The following is a 22,913-nucleotide window of genomic DNA, read 5'->3' on the forward strand; positions in this document are numbered from 1 at the left end:
TTGTATTTTGGGGCTTCCTCTTCACAGAGTGGCACCAATGGGCCTATCCCTTGCTGGGGAAGGTTCACGAAAGAAGAGGAGCAATCCTGCTCAAAGGAGGTAGGTGGGACTTAGAGAGAGGTTGGCCAGGCCTCATCTGAGAGGAAGGACTGCAGGAAGGGAAGTTCCTGGAGTGCAAAGAAGAACAAAAGTGTTCCTGAAGAGCGTTAGATTCCCAGGAGCCCTGAAAAGGAACGGATGCCCTAGAATATGTGGGATAAGTGTACTGGGAGGTGCCAAAGGAGAGGCATCCTGATTGGGAAAATTCATAGAGCACTGGCTGAGCAAGAAAAATCTTCCTAAGCTCACTAAGAGAAGAGGGTATTATAAGTTTAAATAGCAGAACACTGCCAGTATAAGCAAAATTAAACCTCATAATTGTTGTTCACTATATATCAGCTCATGTTATAGACATATAAAAGTTAGCAAGTGAATGTAATATCGAGCTAAAACAATTTCTATTAATGCTGCATCCTAGTTTCCCGGATTAAATACAGGGAATCAAACAAGTGAAAAGATGAATCTTTTGCAAATATAGCATAAAATCCAGACTGCATTAAAAGGTGTGTAATTTTCTTCTTTAATTATAGTCAGTCGTACAGATTTTCTTCTTGAACACAGCAACATAGTAAATAACAGCAAAAAAAAAAAAACAAACCCAAAAAACCCCCACTCAAAATGGCCGATCCAATCAGACCAGCAGTGACTTGTCCACCTTGGGCAGATCAGCAAACAAACTCCCACATGAACTCATCCTCCTCTTCCACCCCCTCCAACCTTCCACCTACTCCCATCCTGCCCCTCAAGTCGTACCACTGCCATTTTTCAGTTATAACTGTTGTTCCATGCAGGTTACCCCAGTCCGTCATCCTCTTGCTACTAAGGATCCATCCTCTGTGTTTTTCAATTCTGTTATCAGATTTGTCTTTACCATTTCCACTGGCAGAGCAATCCAGGCAGCCACCACTAAGTGCACTGAAATAGTGCACATTTTAGGGGATCTTTGTACTAAAATATGGCTGTTTACCACATATAAAAGCCAATCCAGACCTCGACTGATCCCTGTTACCGTCATCACAAACACTTTGTTAACAATGGGTTTAAATAGAAAGCACTCACCAACACTATGTCATCAATCTCATTCACGATATATATTCTTCCACATTGGAATCAATTTTGCATCTCTGTAAATAATTTTGTTGTCAGTTAATCTGTAAATAATTTTGCTGTCACTCAATCTTCCTTTCTACTTCCGCTCCCAGTTGTACTTCCCTGTTTTATTGTAACTGCATTTCCGTTAACCATGCACTTGTTATAGTTGCTCAAATTCTCTGTATATTGCACACCCTGTTAAATGTAAACCGGTCTGATGTGATTCCTGTCATGAAAGCCGGTATAGAAAAATAGGAAATAAATAAATAAATATAAAAACTGTGCTATGTACTAAACCACTAATATAGCCCCCAAAAATCACAGTAATTAACACTGTAGTGGAACATTTTATAATGGTCATATGTTCAAATAGGCAAATAAACATGTGAATGAGGGATAATGAGCAGATTTTGCATTAACTCAATATGTACCAGCACAAGGTACTTTCCAAGGTATTTACTCTGAGAGAGAGCACAACTAGAAATATATCTCCATCTAATAGGTATTGCATCTAAGCCCAATTAGAGCAGGGAGTAGAGATGTGGGATTTCTTATAAGGAAAAAAGGTTTGCCAACTAGTTCAAGAAATCAACAAGAATTTATGTAAGTTTGCCAAATTGTTTCAGCAAACTTTATTTTTGAAGGTCCAATGCCGAGTCCTGTGAATTGGCAAAGCTGCATCAAAATTCAAGCAAATTCCCCAATTCTCTGAATCCATAGCAGGCCATTTTGAGGCAGAATCCTGCAAACTGGTAAATTTATAGTGAATCTGCAGCAAATCTAAATGGGTTGATCCCAATTCATCCAGCAGATCTGAGGGAAGATCTGAAAATTCTGCCAAATTTGAATCCGAGTGAAATGTGCCTGGTTCAAGTTCAAGCTGAAATGTTCTGTGCATGTTCAACGAAGAAGAATTTGCGGGCGGAATATCCAGTGCTGGAGATCGAAAACCGCCAACCACATCTGTTGTATTTAATTGCATTTCTCATGATCATTATAAAATGGGTGGATGCGTGGATTCCAAATACCCCTCCATATTTTCATTGTGTATTCTGTTGGAGGACATTTATTTTTTCTTGCTCAACTGATTTCTAAAGGAGCTTCAGACCACAAATTCCTCTATTGCCCAATGCAAACCAAAAGTCAAAGCTATCAAGTCTTGTCAAAATCACAACCGAAACACATTATTTTTGTGGCAAAAGAAAACTTACAGTAATGAAAATGCTGGAGTCTGTGGGTGATGGCTCTCTTGTAGGTATCATTTGGAATACCATAACAACGAATGCACTGAACAATTGACAGAATCAAAATGTGTGGTTCAAAAACATGCTACAGGGCTAAAAAATGTTTATGATGATTAGAGATCCAAATAACTCATTTGTTTCTATTGTATTTTCAACAGATACGTTCAGAAACCATTGCCACCTATGCCCTCTGTGGATTCGCAAACTTTGGCTCTCTGGGAATAGTGATAGGAGGATTAAGTATGAAATATCTCTTGGTTTCTAATGTACTTTAAATTGTTTATATAGTGCGATTGCACTGTATCATTTATTGGAGCAGGGTAGGCAATATGGTTTTCAGGAGATAGTGCATGCAAATATATTTCCTGCATACTCATTGTGGATATCCTGAAAACCAGGCTTGTTTATGGCACTCCAGGACAGAGTTGCCTACCCCTGTATAAGAGGTTTGCAAACAAATCTCTCCTCCCAGGTGAAAAGTGAGAGACAAATGTGTGTCTATAATATTTGTCATCAACAAATTACACTGAATTGCTATAGACTATTGCATCTATTCTAAACCCAGACAAACAAAAATTAATTTTATTAAATAAACAGTTTATAAATGTATTTAAATAATTGGCAGTAAACATATGTCATAAAGAATGGTGTATGTTTTATTGGAATGCAGCTCCTTCAGAAAATATTCTAGCAAAAAGTGCCTGGTGTAGCTCTGGTCTATAACAGCATGTGTGTGTGTGTGTGTGTGTATGTGTGTGTGTGTGTGTGTTTGTGTGTGTAGCAGTGTGTATGTGCATGTGTGTATATTTGTGTGTGCCTGTGCCTGGGAGTGTTTGTGGGTGCTTGGACATGATAGGGGGCCGGGGCCTGTGCCTGTGTGTGGGAGTGAATATGCCTGTGTGATTGTATGTGTCTGCCTGTGTGTTTCTGTGTGTTTGGGGGGCCTGTGGATGCCTCTGCCTGTGTGTTGGGGCTGCCTATGCCTATGTGTGTATGTCTCTCTTTGTATGTGTGTGTGTATGTGTGTATGTATGTATGTGTGTATGTATGTATGTGTGTATGTATGTATGTGTGTATGTATGTGTGTATGTATGTGCCTATGTGTGTATGTATGTGTGTGTGTGTGTGTGTCTCTGCCTGCGTCTGCCTATGTGTGTGTCTGCCTGTGCCTGTGTGTGTGTGTATGCACATATGCGTGTGGAAGCCAGTGTGTGCACGTGTGGACCTATGCACGCTTGTATGCATTTATGAATGCAAGATTCTGTGAAGTTCTGCGAGCTTGTTTGAGTTTGTGTACACCTATGGGTATGTGCCTATTCCTGTCTGTTCCTGTGTGTGGGAGCATGACAGACAAGGCTTCACAAACAGAGCAAATTAGCAAATCTTACCCAGTGTTGCTCAGGTTGTCTGGTCAATAATAGTTTCTATGGTATTTGTGGGGGGGAGTGTGCCTCTGCCTTTGTGTACAAATGTGTGTTGTCTGTGTGTCTGTGTTTCAAGAGCATGTGCATGTGTGTCTGCTTGTGTTTGTGTGTAAGCCCATGCCTGCCTGGGGGGGGGGGGGGGGCCTGAGCCTGTGTGTGCGGGTGCTTGTGCCTTTGTATGTATGTATGTGTCTGCCTTTATGAGTCAATTTGTTTAGGGGGCCTGTATGGATGCCTGTGCCTGTGTGTGTGTGGGGGGGGGGGTACTTATGCTTGTGTGTGTCCATCTGTCTGCCTATATGTGTGTCTGCCTGTGCTGTATGTGTGTGTATATGTCTGCCTATGCTATGTATATGTGTGTGTGTCTACCTGTGATCGCCTGTGTGCATGCCTGTGCTTGCTTGTGCATGTGTGTGTGTGTGTGTGTGTGTGTGTGTGCACATGTGTGAGCCAATGCAAGCTTGATGCACTTTCTGCTTCCTTGTGCAATATTCTGTGAACTTCTGCGAGTTTGTGTACACCTATGTTTATGTGCCTATTCCTGCCTGTCCCTGTGTGTGGGAGAATGAAAAACAGGGCTTTGCAGACAGAGCATATTAGCGAACAGTCCCTGGAATTGCTCGGGTTGTCTGGTCAATAACAGCCTGTATGCATAAGTGCGTTTGTGTGTGTGTGTGTGCCTGTACCTGGGTGTGTGGGTAGGGGCACATGCTTATGTGTGTGTGTGTTTGGGAAGTCTTTGTGTGTGCCTGTGTGCCTGTCTGTATGCCTGTGTATGTATCTGCATGTGAGCCTCTGTGAGTGTGTGCGTGTTCATGCCTGTGTGTGTTTGTGTGAATATGTGTGTGTGTGTGTGTCTGTGTGTGTGTGTAAGCGTGACAGATAGGGGCAGATTGTCTTTGCACCATGACCCTTCCACTGTTCTGGGTACCACCTGGTAGAAAAACAGACACAACAGTGTGACACAGGCCTTTTTATATAAATAGATATACAGTAGATAGCATGCACTTAGAGGAAAGGCACAAAGTATCAATATTTTGAAACATACTGAGAAAGCTTAGTAATCTGGCAGGTTAGCAGAGCTCCAAATTGTGACAATTTTAACTGTAATGTCATTGTTGAAAACCTGACATATTGAATAGTAAGATTCTTCCACTGTGTTTAACCTTCAAACCAAATCTGATTTATGCTAAAATGTGAAATCATTCAAATCCCTCTTTGAATTTTATTTCACAAATTAATTCCATAAGAATTGTAATATATAGTGGACTAGTACTTTGGTGTGGATGCTCTCATGCAACAGCACTAAAAACTGTTATCTACCCACAGGGACTCTTTTTATCTGGGACTCCACTGCTTATTTAGAGCCAACGGCCATGAAACATGCTGAATGCTGTGGCTAGTTTTCGGAGGACTCATTCTTGACCATGCTTTTCTATGTACCATTTTTCCATAGCATCTATGGCTCCAAGTAGAAAAGGTGACATTGCCCGCAGTGCACTCAGGGCATTGATTGCTGGTACAGTTTCCTGCTTCATGACTGCCTGTATTGCAGGTATGCTATCTCTTTCCTTTGTTGACCCATATAGGGCCATATGTATAGGTAAAAGGCAATTTGTGAGTTGAACAGCAAATGTACCGCTCAGCATAACATTTTCCATACCCTTCATTTTTCTCTTCCCTTCCCCATCCCACCTTATCAGTTCAGACCTAAAGTGTCCAACAGCAGTTTATAAATGGCATTGGTTTGCCGAGTAAGTACATTAAAAAATCTACTATTATTTTTGTCCAGGGAATGAAGAGACGATACCTCTTAATCAAATCATAGAAACATAAGACTATGACGACAGATAAGGACCATCTATTCTGCCCAATTCCCTTCCTGTTGCAATGCCACAGACCCCAAACTGTGAAGGCATTACCTCCACTTACTCAGAACCAAGAATCCTCTGTGCTTACTTCATAATTTCTTGAATTTGGTTACTATTTTTGTCTGCACTATCTCCAGTGGAAGGCTATTCCATATATGCACCAATATTTCTATGAAAAATCATTTCCTAATGTTACTTTTAGGTCTAATCCCCTTTCAGCCTCATATCTTGACCTCTTTTTCTACAATAAACTTTCTACTGAAAAAATGCTTGCTTGCTTATGCATTATTAATATATTTGAAGTATTTGAAAGCTTGATAAATATACCTCCTCTTTCCTTGCATATATATATTTAGGTCCATAGGTCTTAGTTCATAGAGTTTGAGGTTGCTCCGTTTGGTAGCTTTACTTTGCATTGCCTCTAGTCTGTCTACAGTTGTCCAGAATTGGAACATACTCTAAACGAGATCTCACCATTGATTGGTACAGATGTATTATCTCATCCATTTACCTGTTAATAATACCTCTCTCTGTGCAACCTATCATTTCTGTGGCTCTGGCCTCTGCCTTGTTCAACTGTTTTGCAAACTTGAGATCATCAGATATGAGAGCTCTGAGATGTCTCTCCTGTTTAGTGCATATCGGCATCTCTGTCACCCCCTGCCCTCCCCCCCCCCCCCCCCCCCCAATCGTCTATTGCTTCCTTGGATTTCTGCATTTTTTTTTTTGTATTGAAACTTAACTACGAAGCATTTGATCATGCTGTAAGCTTTCTTAGATTATTTGTCTTTTTGTCTGCTCCATCAGAAGCATCCACTCTTTTTGCAGATCTTAGTATCATCTGTGTAACCTGAGGATGGGAGTATGTCCCACTTACAGGAGCCTTAGGGTTCCTAAATGATTCAGCAGGTGCTGTAGTGCACCTTGGGGTAAAACTCCGTTATGGAAAGTTTGACAAGACCTCTCTGAGGATGAGAAACCCTTTTCTGCCCTGTACATTAACAGTACCCCTCCAGAATCTGTGACCATATTGCACCTTCCTTACCATGCAGAGACCAGACACAAAAGTTTACCCAGATGCTGTTAAATGTGGTTCCAATGCAGATCTGATTTATTTACAGGGTAGATAAAGAAACATATTTATTAGTCTACATCCACAGGCACTTCCATAGTGGTTACACGCTTCTTCACATAATAGAAGACTTGTGGCAGCAGCAGCAGCAGAAATCTGCAGTTCCAGAAACACAAATGGGATTCTAGTTGAACCCTGGCCCCTCAGATATAAACACGAATCTGGGCTCCTATCAGCAAAGGCTTATAATCATTCCAGGCTGGCAATGCCTCCTTGTTGAAGGGAATCTGCTCCATAATTCCAAGATCCATATCCCAAGTGGTTACCCACAGTTTTAATGTTGAACCCTCCTTGAAAGGAAGAGATTCAATTGGGTTGTGCTGCATTCTCTCTCCTAGGGCCCAAACTAGGAAACTGATGAATTCCTGCAAGTCTCCATGCTGCAGCTGGAATTCACTTGGCTAGATACTTTCAGAACCTCCTGAATTCCATCTGGGTCTGGCTGGTTCTGGCTCATTTGATATCAGACCTAAATAGATTCTATATAACTGGCTAAGATAGTCAGATATATTCAGCGGCACAAGCGCACCACTGAGTATATCCTGCTGGTTAGCTGGTTATGTATAACTAGCTAACTTTAGGACAGCCCTACTCTGCTCCTCTCCAGAATGCCTCCTGCCCGCCCCCAGAATGCCTCTATCTTATTTATTTATTATTTTTATATACCGATGTTCCTGTGTAATATACATATCGCACCGGTTTACAGTGAAATCAAACTGATGCCTCTTGGGCAGCTTACAATGAAACAAACTAACAATAAATAACTTGGACAGCCTCTTTTATTTATTTATTTATTTAAGGTTTTTTATATACCAACATTCAGGACAGAAGTCCCATCATGCTGGTTCACAAAGAACAGGGGTGTAAATATAATAAACATTACAATTTGAACTGTAGTGCAGAGAAGCAGTTACATATAACAGGGAAACAATAACTTGGATTAAGAAGGAAAAAGAAGATCAGATAATTATATATGTAAATAATAACAATGGGCAGCTTACAATGAATGGGCAGCTTACAATGAAAACAGAATAATAATAAAGAACTTGGACAATAAGGAACTTGCAGAGAAACTAACAAGGAACAACAAGGCCTAATTAAACTGAGATATGGCACTATAAGGAACATAAGTACAGAGGGAGAGGGGAATCAGGGTGTATAATGTCATTGTATTCCTCGGGTCTTAGTTCTCCGGGAATGCTTGGGCGAAGAGCCAAGTCTTTAGTTTCTTTTTGAATGTCCTGTGGCAGGGCTCTATGCGGAGATCAGGAGGGAGCGAATTCCAGAGAGGGGGGCCCGCCGTGGAAAGAGCGCGTTTCCTCAAAGACGTTTTTGCCGGTTGGGTAAGAAGCGTGTTCTTGTACGCATATCTGGTCGGTCTCTTAGAGGAGTGCTGTTGGAGTTGATAAGTAAGGTTGAGAGGGGAAATGTTGTGAAGGGCCTTGTGTATCATCATAAGGCTTTTAAAGTGTATTCTGTATTTAATCGGCAGCCAGTGTAGGTGCTGTAGGATGGGGGTGATATGCTCCCTTTTTTTAGTGTTTGTGAGAATTCTGGCTGTGGCATTCATGACCATCTGAAGTGGTTTGATGGTGCTAGCAGGGAGACCCAGCAGGAGTGAGTTGCAATAATCCAGTTTCGGGAGGATGATGGATTGTAATACCAGGCGGAAGTCACGGTGGAGTAGAAGTGGTTTTAATTTTTTTAGTACTTGCAATTTGAAGTAGCATTCTTTTGTGGTGTTGTTAATGAACTTGCTGAGGCTGAGTCGGTTGTCTAGTAGTACACCCAGGTCTCTCACTTGGGTAGTGAGGTCAATTGAGGTGCTAGGACATTGGTTGGTGGTTGTGGGGAAGAGCGGTATGTAGTTTTCTGGAGCTATAAGAAGGATTTCAGTTTTGTTGGTGTTTAGTACCAGGTTGAGGCTGGAGAGTAGGGTGTTGATTGCTGCGAGGCAGTTGGTCAAGAAAGACAAGGTTTTTTGAAGAGATTCCGCTATAGGGATGAGTATTTGTATGTCATCCGCATATAGGAAGTGCATTAGCTTGAGGTTGGTTAGTAGTTGACAAAGTGGGAGAAGATAAATATTGAACAGTGTAGGTGACAGGGATGATCCTTAAGGTACCCCCAGCTTTGAGTCACAGGGGTGAGACTCTTTGCTATTTATCTTTACCTTGTATGACCTGTTTTCCAGAAACGATTTGAACCAATCTAGCGCTGATCCTGTGATTCCAATGTTGGCTAGATGCTGAAGGAGGCAGGTGTGATTCACGGTGTCAAACGCTGAGGAGAGATCCAGTAGTGTGAGAAGGAACGGTTGGCCTTTTTCCAAATTAAGGAGAATGGTGTCTGATAATGAGGCTAATAGGGATTCAGTGTTCCTGGACTTACGGAATCCGAATTGGTTTTCTTATCAGGCTAAATTCCAGCCATGAAACTAGTTTAGTGAGAAAAGGGCTGAATATAGCCAGATAAGTCACATACATGGACAACTATTACATTATTCATCTAAATGGCTTTTGAATATGGACCTCTACACTTTTTGCAGATATAGTCTCGTTGACAGTGTGATGTAGTGCACTAATAGAATTTTGTTTTAATGTACTTTGGTCATGTTATGCACAAAAGTAGTCTTATTCTAAATTTGCCTATTCTTACTAGAATCCCTGGTGTTAGGGATGTGCAGCAGGGATGGATTTGTCCCATTCAGTATTCATATTTGTCGGGACCCAAATCCGTTGCATCCATTCTTGGGGAACCCAATCCGTTCATTAGTTACATATGTATTTGTTTCCCAAAACAAAACCCCATCCCAACCCTTTCAATTTAATTAACTACAACCCCGCACCCTCCTGACCCCCCCCCCCCCCCAAAAAAAAAAAGACTTGCCAAAAGTCCATGGTGGTCCAGCTGGGGTCCTGGAGCAATCTCCTGCACTTGGGCTGTCGGCTGCCGGTATTCAAAATGGTGCTGATAGCCTTTGCCCTGACTGTCACAGGGGCTACCGGTGCCATTGGTCGGTCCCTGTCACAAGGTAGGAGCACAAGATGGCACCGGCTGTCCATTGCTCCTACCATGTGACATTTTCTTTACCAGTGACTCCTTTAACTTACCCACTACTGAAGTCAGACTAACTGTCCTGTAGTAAGTTACCTATCTCTTCCCAATTTCCACTCTCATGAATCTAAGAATAATTCAATGCACGGTGAATGTAGTACTTTCTTTTAAATTAGGTATATGAACGTTTAGTAAAGTAAATCTGACTATTTTCAGTTATGAATAGTGAAATAAGCAGCAGGAAAAAATAATACAGTATCAATTAGTATAAATCAGTGCAAGGCATACCAATATAATGTTTATGTTTCAAGTGTGTTGCAAGTCACATTAAATTTGTATTATTCAGAAATATACAAGACATTAAAGGCCGGATTGATATTAGGACTGAGAAAAAACTATCAGCAATCCGCTTCTCTCTTCTTTCCCCTGACCCATCCACCCATCCCACCTCAAACACACACATTTCTAGTATTTTCAGGAAGAATTCATTTTTCTGTTGTGCCAAATTTAATGCTTAGATAAAGAAACTAAAATCCTGCAGCTGTGAAAAAATTTAAGGTAAATATATTAAAATAAAGAAATGCTAAGTTTTTTTCAACATAAAACTACACATTTCAGGATATGTCCTTTTAGCAAGTTGATGAGGCATTTGTAAGTTGTTTATAGTTTTTAATCAGGGTCTTAGAAATACAATTTGTGCATTGAATTTCTTTTATTATTACTTACTAATTTTAGACAACTTTATGTCTAAGGGGTCATTTATCAATGGCTTATCGCACACGATACACCCGTATCGTGTGTCATAAACCTCTATCGCATGCGAAAAGGGCCTTTTCCTCTGCTTTTTTAAACATCCGTGAGTAATCATATACACACAAGGGGAAAGATTTTCAAAGGAGTACGCGAGTAAGATACGCGCGTACCCCCAGAAAACCTACCCCCGAACCCCCCCTGCGCACGCCGAGCCTATTTTGCATAGGCTCGGCGGCGCGCACAAGCCCCGGGACACGCGTATGTCCCGGGGCATGTCGGGAGGGCGTGTTGGGGGCATGCCGGGAGTGACGCGGCATTTTGGGGGCATATCGCGAGTGACGCGGCGTTTCGGGGGCGGCGCCGCGGGCGTGGTTTCGGCCCGGGGGCATTCGGGGGCGTGGCCACAGCCTCTGGACCAGCCCCCAGACTGGAACATGGAGCGCGGCAGCCGGCCCGGGGCGCGCGCAAAGTTACGCCTGCTTCCAGCAGGCGTAACTTTGCCAACAAAGGTAGGGGGGGTTTAGATAGGGCCGGGGGGGTGGGTTAGGTAGGGGAAGGGAAGGGAAGGTGCGGGGGGTGGAAGGAAAGTTCCCTCCGAGGCTGTTCTGATTTCGGAGCGGCCTTGGAGGGAACGGAGGCAGGGTGCGCGGCTCGGCGTGCGCAGGCTGCCGATTTTGGGCAGCCTTGCACGCGCCGACCCCGGATTTTAATGGATACGCGCGGCTACGCGCATATCTATTGAAATCCCGCGTACTCTTGTTCGTGCCTGGTGCGCGAACAAAAGTACGCGTGTGCGCAGATTTATAAAATCTGCCCCAAGGAGTATAAAACAATAACCAGTAAAGTTGTGTTCTTTGTTGGATGTTATCTTGGACTTCACTTTTTACCTTTGTATGGTTCAGATTAGAGATATTTGCATCTAAACACAGATCCTATATTATCTTAATAACTCATTGGATAATACATAGCTCCAATAAAAGCTTTCACAACCTACCAAAAATACAGTTACTCCAAAACACCACTAACTCCCAGGACTCAAACAGCAACAACCTTACCCAGGAAAGAGCAGCACTGCAAACATTACATAAGGTCTTAGAAAACCAATATGCTTCCGGTTTAAAACATATCAAGATGGACTGCTATAGACCCCTATACAGAAACTAGACACAGCAAAATCCCTCACCTTGATCACACATATAGAACAGACAGACCCTTACCAAAGGCAAAATAAGAGACCAACAAACAGCAAAATAAAGAAATATAAAACATCAATCATAAAAGCAAAACCCATACTAATAAAAAGAATATTTAAAAACCAGATGAGTAGAACATCCAATAATTAAAACCTCATAAAAATGTTTATAAAATGTGCCAAAATACCAACATAAAATTTCAAAACAGCAGATATATCAAATAACATCCAATAATGAAACTAATAATTTTAAAAATCTCCCGTTCTTCATCCCTGGGATATTTTGATTTTCAGCTGTTCTGAGATTATTTTGGATTGGAGGAGGGGGAGCTGTACAAATTTTATCCTCTCCCACACACATGTAGCAAGCTACTATAAACTAGGTTCCTGCCCCCACAAGCTTATCATATGTTGGAGCCTTAGAACGTGGACTGAGCTGCATCTGGATCTGAGTGATGTATTTTGGACCTGTCAAAACAGGGTTTCCAACTCTGCAGAGCCTGCAAGCTGCTGTAGCCAAGCTAGAGAAATACAAAAATAGGTCAAAAACCTCTGGGGCGGATTTAAAAACCCCTGCGCACGTAAATCCTTCCGGATTTATGCGCACAGGGCCCTCGCGTGCCGGCGCGCCTATTTTGCATAGGCCGCCAGCGCGCACAGAGCCCCGGGATGCGCGTAAGTCCCGGGGCTTCCTGTCGGGGGCATGACGGGGGCGTGGCGGGATGACGGGGCGTTTAGGAGGCGGGGTGCGGCGTTTTGGGGGCGGCAATGTGGGTGTGGTTTCAGCCCGGGGGCATTCCGGGGGCGTGCTGCGGCCTCCGGAACAGCCCCCGGGATCGGACCAAGGAGCGGGGCAGCCGGCCGACGTGCGCAAAGTTAAGGGGGGGGTTTAGATAGGGCCGGGGGGGTGGGTTAGGGAGGGGAAGGTGGGGGAGGGCGAAGGAAAGTTCCCTCCGAGGCCGCTCCAAAATCGGAGCAGCCTCAGAAGGAACAGGCAGCGCGCGCTGGGCTCGGCGCGCACAGGTTGCACAAATGTGCACCCCCTTGCGCGTGCCGACCCCGGATTTTATAAGATACGCGCGGCTACGCACGTATCTTATAAAATCCAGCGTACTTTTGTTCGCGCCTGCTGCGCGAACAAAAGTACGCGCTCGCGCAAGTATTTAAAATCTGCCCCTCTATGTGCTCTCTTATGAATGAAGAATGTTCTGCAAGAACCAGCATTCAACACTCACAGAGTGTTAACAAGTTGGGAAAAGGGTTGTACTGTTTAGCCTGTCCAGAGAACAGAACTACATAGCCAGCAGACAAGGAAACCAAAGGAATAATGGGAGACCAATTAAGATAGAAACATAATTTGGCTAGCTTTGTCTGTGTGTGTGAGGCAGGGATAGCCAGGAGCCAAGAAGAGAGAAGTGCATCTGGCAGCCCTGCAAGCAGTTCTTCTTCTGAAGAGCTAATTATCGAGAGGGAGAGACAGAAGTCTGCGCTTTGAGGAAATAGAGAGCCAGAACAGCTGTTCTTGCTTCATAGCCAAGATACATATAAAATCCCAACAAGGGACAGATTTGCCCTGAGCTGAGAGAATGAGAGACTAAGAAACATCCTTTCCAAAGATATCCAAGCTCAAGAGCATATGGCTGGATCACCTTCCTAAGAGACTGAATTAAGTAATCTAAACTTTGCACAGAGACTATCATAGCAGAGAAGGGAGGTTTATTTCCTTTCCTTTTGTCTCAAATTCGGTATCTCATTTCAGTTGCTTCAGTCTTTCAGCCGAAGTCAAGCATAAACCTTTGCTGGCAGGTACTGGGAAAGAAAAACTAGTGGATTGTGGTCTTTCTGTAAGAGACTGAAACCAGGCCTTCTTTCTGTTTAGTACCAAGTAAACTATTTGGGGAAAGCTCCCCAGGAGAGAGAGAGCTTTCACACACTTTAGTGCTCATCTATTTGGTTTGTCATCTAGACAGCTCCACCATCAAGAGGGACTTCTTCATTTTCTTGATTGTTTGTTTTTTTCCCCACAAAATTTTGTGTTGGGGACAGGGTGCACCTTTTACAAACTGGTGACATTGGGTGGATCTGTTCCCTTCCCACCTTTTTTGACTACTCAGGGTAAAGACAATTTTTGAAAGCTGTGTACTTCATTGCTTCCCCCAACCTTTACCTATTAATGTTACTTGTTTTTTTTATTATCCATATGAGTATGTTGGTTGCCCTGGCTAACAGGCCATACCCAGTGTTACTTTTGCCCTGCTTGATTTCAAATAAGAAAACTGCAAGTTTGTATTATACTTTACTATTGTACTTTTCCCATTTAATGTTCTGGTTGCATTTACTGTCTACTTACACAATATTAGTAAAAGGGTCAATTACTGTTTTATTCTGGTGCGATGATTTTATCTGGTCTGTGGTGGCACAAGTGAGAGGTTGTTTTGGAAGGGCACAGAATTGTGGTATCGGGGTAACTGGTACCCTGTCTCAACCCCCACTCAGGCTATGAACCGGAAAATTTAGTGAATTTAATTTCTCATTTGGTACTCCCTACCCCAATTCGTAGTCTGGATCAAGGTGGGGCCCCACACAAACACACACACACACACACATATTCAGACATACACACACAGGCTCTGTTACATACATAGAGCCAGTGTGAGTGGATGGGGAACAGCCAGTCTAACTCCCCCCTCCACACACATATCCCTCCACACATGGAGTCTCTCACCCACACACTGGCCATCGCACATATACACGCATCCCTACACACATGTTCTCACCCAGCCACACTCACACACACAGGCTCTCAAACCTCACTCCCACACATACAGCCTCTCCCTCTCGTACACACATATGCACATACTCTCTCACCCACACATACACAGGATCTCACTCTTCCACAAACACATACCTAGGCTTTCATCCACTCAGAGGCTCATGCCCTCCCCCATGCAGTCATCCACCCATACCCACACATAGGCAGTCACACATACACTCTCCCCCCATACACAGTATCTCACCTAGCCATCTCCCCTACACACAGACAATTAACACTCACATATACACAGCCTCTCACCCACACATACACAGGAGCTCACCCACCCAGCTAGTCATTCACACACACACAGGCAGTCACCCATCTACACCAACACCTTGCCTCTCAAACCCACATACCTACAGCCACTCCCAGTACTCATCTATACACACAAAGGCAGTTACCCATACATATGGGCTCTATTCCAGCCATACACACACACACACAAACCACACAGGGCCTGGGCCTCTTCTTTAGCCTCCAGTGGGATGGGGTCTGCTAGCGACACTAGGTCCTCCTTTTCCCTTTTTCTGCCAGCGGGATGGGGTCTAATTGTGGCCACCATGTTGTCCTTCTCTCTTCGGCCACCAGCAGAATGGGGTCCTCTGGTGGCCACTATGTTATCTTTCTCTCTTCAGCCACCAATGGGATGGGCTCTGCTCATGGCACTAGGTCCTTCTTCTCCCTTCAGCCACCAGTAGTATGGGGTTTTCTGGCAACTACCGTGTCCTCTCTTTCTCATCAGCCACCATGGGACAGGCTCTGCAGTGGCCTGCCGAGTTGTCAGGTGGTAAGTGGCAGGAGTCGTGTTTATCCTAAAATCATCTCCTGCTGTTGCAGGGCTGATATTATGGTAAGAGATGTGAGACTGGCTCTGCGGCAGCAGGAGATGACATTTGGATAAATGTGACTCTTGCTGCCCATGGGGCTTAGTATAAGGTATGTGTGATGCCAATGATCGGAACAGGCAGAGGTTTGATTTATCACTGACTGATCTGCTGTATTAAACTGGGATGGCACTTGCCACCTATGGGCTGGGGATTCACTGAATCCCTTGAAGGCCCTGACTGCAAACCACTGAACTAAATAAGAGGGAAGTTTCCGAAGATTTTCTACAATTTAGAACAGAAAGGGAATATTATTATTTTTCGGTGAGATTTTAGAATTCATTTCCATGAAGCAAGCTGATCCCATACGTGGAGTGCTGAACACCAGGCATCTGCAACTGTTCCATCACTCATCTGGAGTGCAGAGTTGTTAATCTAAAGGAGTCAACCATCAAGTGAGATTACACTGAAAATTTATGCTAATATTCTGGCCAGAATTTAGGTAGGAATTTTGAAATTTTTCACTAAGGCTTTTCCTCCATTCTGAGTCTTTGGGAAGTAGTGTAGTGAATTAGGCTCTAAATTATACAACCATACACTTAGGGGTAGATTTTTAAAAACTACGCGCGCGTCCATGTGCACGTGCTACCCAGCCCGCACATAAGAGGCTTTCTGAGGGCCAAGCCCATACCCATTACATCTTACAACAAACCTAATCAATCCAGCAGATGTGTTGCGACAAGGTAGAAAAGGTCCAAACATAAGTTTCAATCAATTAAATAGCAAAGAAACATTAATTCCAAGTGGTCAAATATTTATTGAAACATTAGTTCCCCGACACAGAAACATGTTTCACTAGGGCTGTATCAGGAGGGATGAGTAACATATAATATAACATCATTGGCATACACCATTGAAAGGAATCTCCCATATTATATGTTACTCCGCCCTCCCAATGTAGCCCTAGCAAAACATGGTTCCGTATCGGGGGACACCTGCTGGATTGATTAATATTTAGTGTGTTTGCTTGTCATTCCACATCTTGTTGTGGCTTTTTCCCACAAGCCTAATGCCATATGGGTTCCATGTATTTTTTGTGTATAGGGGAGAGGGGGGTTGAGGGAACAAGACTGCTATAGACTAGGCAGGAAGGCCAGGAGGGCAGAGGGAGAGGACTGAGGGAATGAGACTGAATCCCCTGCTATAAATGTCACCATACACCACTGACTTAATTAGACTAACAGTAATAGTATTCACTGTTTATCTAGCTTGAAATAGAACCAAAATAAAGAAAATATTTAAAAAAATCACTTTCCTTTCCTTTGCTACAAAATAACAAACAGCTATCTGTCTTGGAGCTACTGGAAACATACCTTTTTCAGTTAATAACTACAAGAAAACTTCCAGCTACCTGAAAATGCTTTTCCTGTTTTTTTAAGCAAAGCAGCCAGCTGAAAGCTACAATTAAAGAAGCCTCACCACATGGTTACATCCCTCTATCTCTCCCCTTTTCTCTACTTTAAACAAAAGTATTATTACCGTTTATACTTAAAGAACTCATTAGTATTCAATCTCCTGTCTCTGACTTCAGGCAGCTATCACCCACCCAAGTTGTGATGCAAAAGCCTATAATTGGTCAGCTCAAATATAAATAGTATTGTCATAGAAAGTTAATTATAATAAACTGACGTGTCCCTCCTTTCCAGAAATGTCCACATGGTACCAGTGTAGTCTGGAAAATAATATAGCACTGACTTCCAGCAAAAGTGGACTCTTTGCTCCCATAACAGAAAAATGCTAATGATCCTTCTTTTATCTTTCATAGGAATATTTTCCATTTCCATTCCTCTGTAACTGATGAAATGGATTTCAAATAATTGCTTCAAGTTATCATTAGGCATTCTCTGAGTTCAAATGAACGTGGCCAGGGATTATCTCCTATGTAATTTAATTTATCCTAGCCCAGCAGGGAAATAATTTAATAAGCCATTAGCTTACATTTATTTGCAAGAAATTGAAGGGAAAACATTGACATTGAAAAAGGAAGGAAACTGAGCAGACAAGATGGGCCTTGTGATCCTTTACTGCTAAGATATTCTATATTTCTATGTTTTATTTATTTATTTATTTATTTATTTGAAATTCTTATATACCGCACGAATAAGGCAGGTATCTGCCTGTCTAGGCGGTTTACAACATTACACTCATAAAAAATAGGACAAAACAATCACATTAAATACAGTAGATACATCAGATCTGGTAAATGATTCAGCAAATTGGGTTACTGATTATTAAATGCTTTAGAAAAAAGATATTTTATTTATTTAAAATTCTTAAATACCTTTGCCTTCTTCAATAAGCTAGTCCTATAATAAGTGCATGCTTGATTCCTTATACTTGTAGTATCTGCTTCATATTGTTTTATTAGTTTATTATGGACTTGGAATACCATATGATTATTGTATTATTGTTGTCTAATTTACCCTAGGACTGGGTTGCAAAAACGTAGAACTTCTTTCAAATATTTTATATACAATATTTAAAAAATGGCATAAGTAAAATAGTATGTGGTGTGCATAGTCTTAATTTTCAAACTGCTGTGTTTAATTTCCAGGAATAGTATCCCCACCAGTTATAAGTGTTCCATGCAACACTTTATTCTTAAATACATTCAGGGTCAACTCAAGTTTACCTGAAAATTCTACAGAAATTGTTGACTGCTGTCTAAACCTCTTTAACAGGTATTGTACCATTAAAAACCTTTCTTCCTTATTGAGACTGTTCCTGGGAGTAAAATATTTCATGCCCACAGCAAGATTTCTGATCTACTTACAGTATTGTAAAGAGAAATAAAAGGCTTGCCAAGTTCCCAGATCAGATCTTGTCTCGTCTCATGCAGCCATCCAGAAGTCTTGAGTTCCTTGTTCTTAACCCTCTGATTAAAGTGGGACAATCAGCATAAGAAGGGTTAAATGTTCTATAGAAGGGTACAAAGAAGAAACACAACAGCTGACATTTTGAAATCCCCCAAAATCTTTTATTAAAACAGTTGTAATTTTTCACCTTTTTCATGCTTCAAACATGTGGTTTTACATTCCACTTGTGGGCATACGGTGCTCAGAATTCAATATAATTTATCATCCAGCATAATGAAACTACCTCCGATGACTGAACAGTAAAGTTCAGAGATGGATTTAGGATTTTCCTACCCCTAGATACAGTTGGTGCTGTTGCCCCCTGTCCATCCCTCCTCCCTCCCTGCCTGCCCCTGAGATTGAACAACAAAATGGATTAGACGCCAAAGAAATGTCCAAGTATTGAGCTTTATTTGTATGGAGACAATTTTGCACGTACGCAAAAGGTGACCCTAACATGCTCTGGTCCTATTCCTCCTTGCTTGCCCTCATCTCACACACCTGTCACTAGAGATGTGAATCGTGTCCTTGATCGTCTTAACGATCGATTTCGGCTGGGAGGGGGAGGGAATCGTATTGTTGCCGTTTGGGGGGGTAAAATATCGTGAAAAATCGTGAAAAATTGTAAAAAATCGAAAAAACGTAAAATCGCAAAACCGGCACATTAAAACCCCCTAAAACCCACCCCCGACCCTTTAAATTAAATCCCCCACCCTCCCGAACCCCCCCCCCAAATGACTTAAATAACCTGCGGGTCCAGCGGCGGTCCGGAACGGCAGCGGTCCGGAACGGGCTCCTGCTACTGAATCTTGTTGTCTTCGGCCGGCGCCATTTTCCAAAATGGCGCCGAAAAATGGCGGCGGCCATAGACGAACACGATTGGACGGCAGGAGGTCCTTCCGGACCCCCGCTGGACTTTTGGCAAGTCTTGTGGGGGTCAGGAGGCCCCCCCCAAGCTGGCCAAAAGTTCCTGGAGGTCCAGCGGGGGTCAGGGAGCGATTTCCCGCCGCGAATCGTTTTCGTACGGAAAATGGCGCCGGCAGGAGATCGACTGCAGGAGGTCGTTCAGCGAGGCGCCGGAACCCTCGCTGAACGACCTCCTGCAGTCGATCTCCTGCCGGCGCCATTTTCCGTACGAAAACGATTCGCGGCGGGAAATCGCTCCCTGACCCCCGCTGGACCTCCAGGAACTTTTGGCCAGCTTGGGGGGGGCCTCCTGACCCCCACAAGACTTGCCAAAAGTCCAGCGGGGGTCCGGAAGGACCTCCTGCCGTCCAATCGTGTTCGTCTATGGCCGCCGCCATTTTTCGGCGCCATTTTGGAAAATGGCGCCGGCCGAAGACAACAAGATTCAGTAGCAGGAGCCCGTTCCGGACCGCTGCCGTTCCGGACCGCCGCTGGACCCGCAGGTTATTTAAGTCATTTGGGGGGGGGTTCGGGAGGGTGGGGGATTTAATTTAAAGGGTCGGGGGTGGGTTTTAGGGGGTTTTAGTGTGCCGGCTCACGATTCTAACGATTTATAACGATAAATCGTTAGAATCTCTATTGTATTGTGTTCCATAACTGTTTAAGACGATATTAAAATTATCGGACGATAATTTTAATCATCCTAAAACGATTCACATCCCTACCTGTCACCAATCCCTCCTGTCTCACATATATGAACACTGCCCCCTACCCTTGCTCCACCCTCTCTCATACACAGACATACACCCGAGTCGATCCTTGTCTCACCCTTCAGTCTCTCTTCTCGCTCTCCAAAGATCTCTACTCAGCCCCTCCTAAGCATCCCAAAATGATCCCCATTGCTCCATCTGCTGCAGATTCCCTTCTCCTCCTCTCCTGTTCCCTGCAAGCTGCCTAGGAGGGGAGGGGCTGGATCAGGAAACAAATGGCTACTCTCTGCTGAGTGAGATTCAGCATAGCTGAAAGGCAGCAAATCATCAGCCAGTCTGCTGCCCCCCCCCCAGATTTTTGGGGGATTGCAAAATGTCAGCTGTTGTGTTCATTCGCAAACAGAATTTTAGGAATTATTAGGAAGAGAATGGTGAATAAAATGGAAAATATCATAATGCTTCTGTATCGCTTCATGATGAGACCGCACCTTGAATTCTGTATACAATTCTGGTCGCCGCATCTCAAAAAAGATATAGTTGCGATGGAGAAGGTACAGAGAAGGGCTACCAAAATGATAAAGGGAATGAACAGCTCCCCTATGAGGAAAGGCTGAAGAGGTTAGGGCTGTTCAGCTTGGAGAAGAGACGGCTGAGGGGGGATATAATAGAGGTCTTTAAGATCATGAGAGGTCTTCAACGAGTAGATGTGAATCGGTTATTTACTCTTTCGGATAATAGAAGGACTAGGGGGCATTCCATGAAGTTAGTAAGTAGCACATTTAAGACTAATCGGAGAAAATTCTTTTTCACTCAATGCACAATTAAGTTCTGGAATTTATTGCCAGAGGATGTAGTTAGTGCAGTTAGTGTAGATGGGTTAAAAAAAGGTTTGGAGAAGTTCTTGGAGGAGAAGTCCTTTAACTACTATTAATCAAGTTTACTTAGGGAATATCCACTGCTATTAATTGCATCAGTAGCATGGGATAAACTTAGTTTTTGGGTACTTGCCAGGTACTTATAGCCTGGATTGGCCACTGTTGGAAACAGGATACTGGGCTTGATGGACCCTGGGTCTGACCCAGTATGGCAATTTATGTTCTTATGCCCTAGGCTCAGGCCTGATGTGCCTACTGACAAATCCAGACTTGGTAAGGTTCAGACCCAAATGGACAGTAAGCTCGCTTATCTTGAGCAGGGCTCTTTACTTTTGCTTGAAATATACATTTTTTGGTAATTTTCATAGGCTAAAGTCTATGGGTGCTTTTTATCTCCAGAATTTAGTTCAGATTTTCAAAGTGGATTCAAAGTGGATTTCAAAGGCTCATAAATCTGCTTTGAAAATGTACAGATGTACATATAACCAATACCGACATACACACACACAATTGCAGTCATTTGGGAGCAGGTGTAACTGTAAGTGTGCATATATATTTATATGCATACTTTTGAAAACTGAGAATACAGTATGCACGTAAATCATGTCCCCACCTCAAATCAAACCCACTACCCCCCAAATTTCTTTTGCAGTGCATGTAAACAAACTCATAAAATTGCTTTTGTGCATATCTTTATGGGTGTAAGCTCCTTGCTGCTTGGGTAATGTTACTTTGAATTCTGAGCATGGTGTTGGCACCATCACGTCATGCAGCATAAAAGCAAGTGATGAATTACCTGTAGTGCAAGAGTTACACAGTAGTCTTTCTTCTTTTGAATAGAAAGTTCTCTGAGAGACGAACCTTGCAACCATGATCTGACACTACATGCGACTGTATATTGCTATAAGACAATGTTTTGGTCAACAATAATCCACAATATGATACCATCAGATCAAAAGTGTCTTTTTTAACAATGGTTCTCCGCAGCACTGAATGTTACATCAAAGGCGCTGGGGCTGTTCAGATATTTTGTTCTATTTTAAGGGAATTCAATTAAATAGTTAGCTATTTCGGTTGAACATTCTTATTTAAAAAGCAAATCTTACTTCTGTCTTTTTCTTCTCCAGAACAATTGTAGACAGTCCAGAGAATTTCACCCTGCCAGAAAACTACACCATGAGCTCACTGACGGGCTGCTGCCAGATGCTGAACTCTCCCTCATTTAACTGCAGTTGGTTCCCTCCATCAGCCTTGTGAAGGAGGAGAATAACTATGTAATTCAGAGCACGTCACTCTACAGTTCTAATTCATCTTTTTCCTGTTCTTGGACTCACTGAAGGAAGAGGGGGAACATGAACTAAAAAGAATATAAGCAGACCTGCTCTGATGGAGGACTGAGAAGGCAGGCGGAAATGCCTGATCAAAGTCCAGGCCAATGCCCCTGAGAGGAGGAGTTCACATTTACTCTGTGCTTCATGGGGTACTTCAAAACACAGCAATGTTCCCTCGCTGTGTTCACCTTTACTTGATCATTTCTTAATCAAGATCGTCCTTCCACCAGGTAAACCAATCCAAGGGGGTAGGAGCTCCATTTTCCTTTGTAGCCACCTACTGAAAAATAAAAAACCTGGTGGGCAGATCATAATTTCTGGTGACCACTGAACTCTACAGTATCTACAAAATGTGTGTGTGCCGGGGGGGGGGGGGGGAGGGGGTTATCACATACATTCTACACACTTCCCCCTACACTCATACGTCACTTTATCTTTTTAATGTCAGTTTTAAAGTCATTTTATAAATATGGATTTTGTACCAAAATAAATGTTTTTGTCTAATTTTATTTCTTTCATTCCTCATTTCAGTGTCCCGATTCGTATTTCTCCTTTTTTTTTTTCTCATCTGTCTTTCATTTTAGGTATGCCTTTCTCGGGGGTCAGTCTTTTCATTCTGTTCTGCCATCCCATACATTTTCTGTGTCAAGTCTCCAAGTTGGTTCCTCTGTTA

The 22,913-nt window shown here is 42.9% G+C and overlaps 1 protein-coding gene across 1 annotated transcript in view; it reads left to right on the plus strand.

The window, feature by feature from the left end:
* Positions 1-22,601, plus strand: part of SLC28A3 (solute carrier family 28 member 3) — a 161,946-nt gene extending 139,345 nt beyond the window's left edge. The window contains exons 15-18 of the mRNA XM_029617345.1: positions 2,594-2,675; positions 5,316-5,414; positions 18,118-18,244; positions 22,037-22,601. Of these exons, the coding sequence (XP_029473205.1) occupies positions 2,594-2,675; positions 5,316-5,414; positions 18,118-18,244; positions 22,037-22,166 (438 nt within the window). The 3' untranslated portion in view covers positions 22,167-22,601. The remainder of the gene's footprint in view (positions 1-2,593; positions 2,676-5,315; positions 5,415-18,117; positions 18,245-22,036) is intronic.
* The last annotated feature ends 312 nt before the right edge of the window (positions 22,602-22,913 follow it).

Source organism: Rhinatrema bivittatum, chromosome 1 (genome assembly GCF_901001135.1).
Source record: "Rhinatrema bivittatum chromosome 1, aRhiBiv1.1, whole genome shotgun sequence".
Classification (NCBI taxonomy): Eukaryota; Metazoa; Chordata; class Amphibia; order Gymnophiona; family Rhinatrematidae; genus Rhinatrema; species Rhinatrema bivittatum.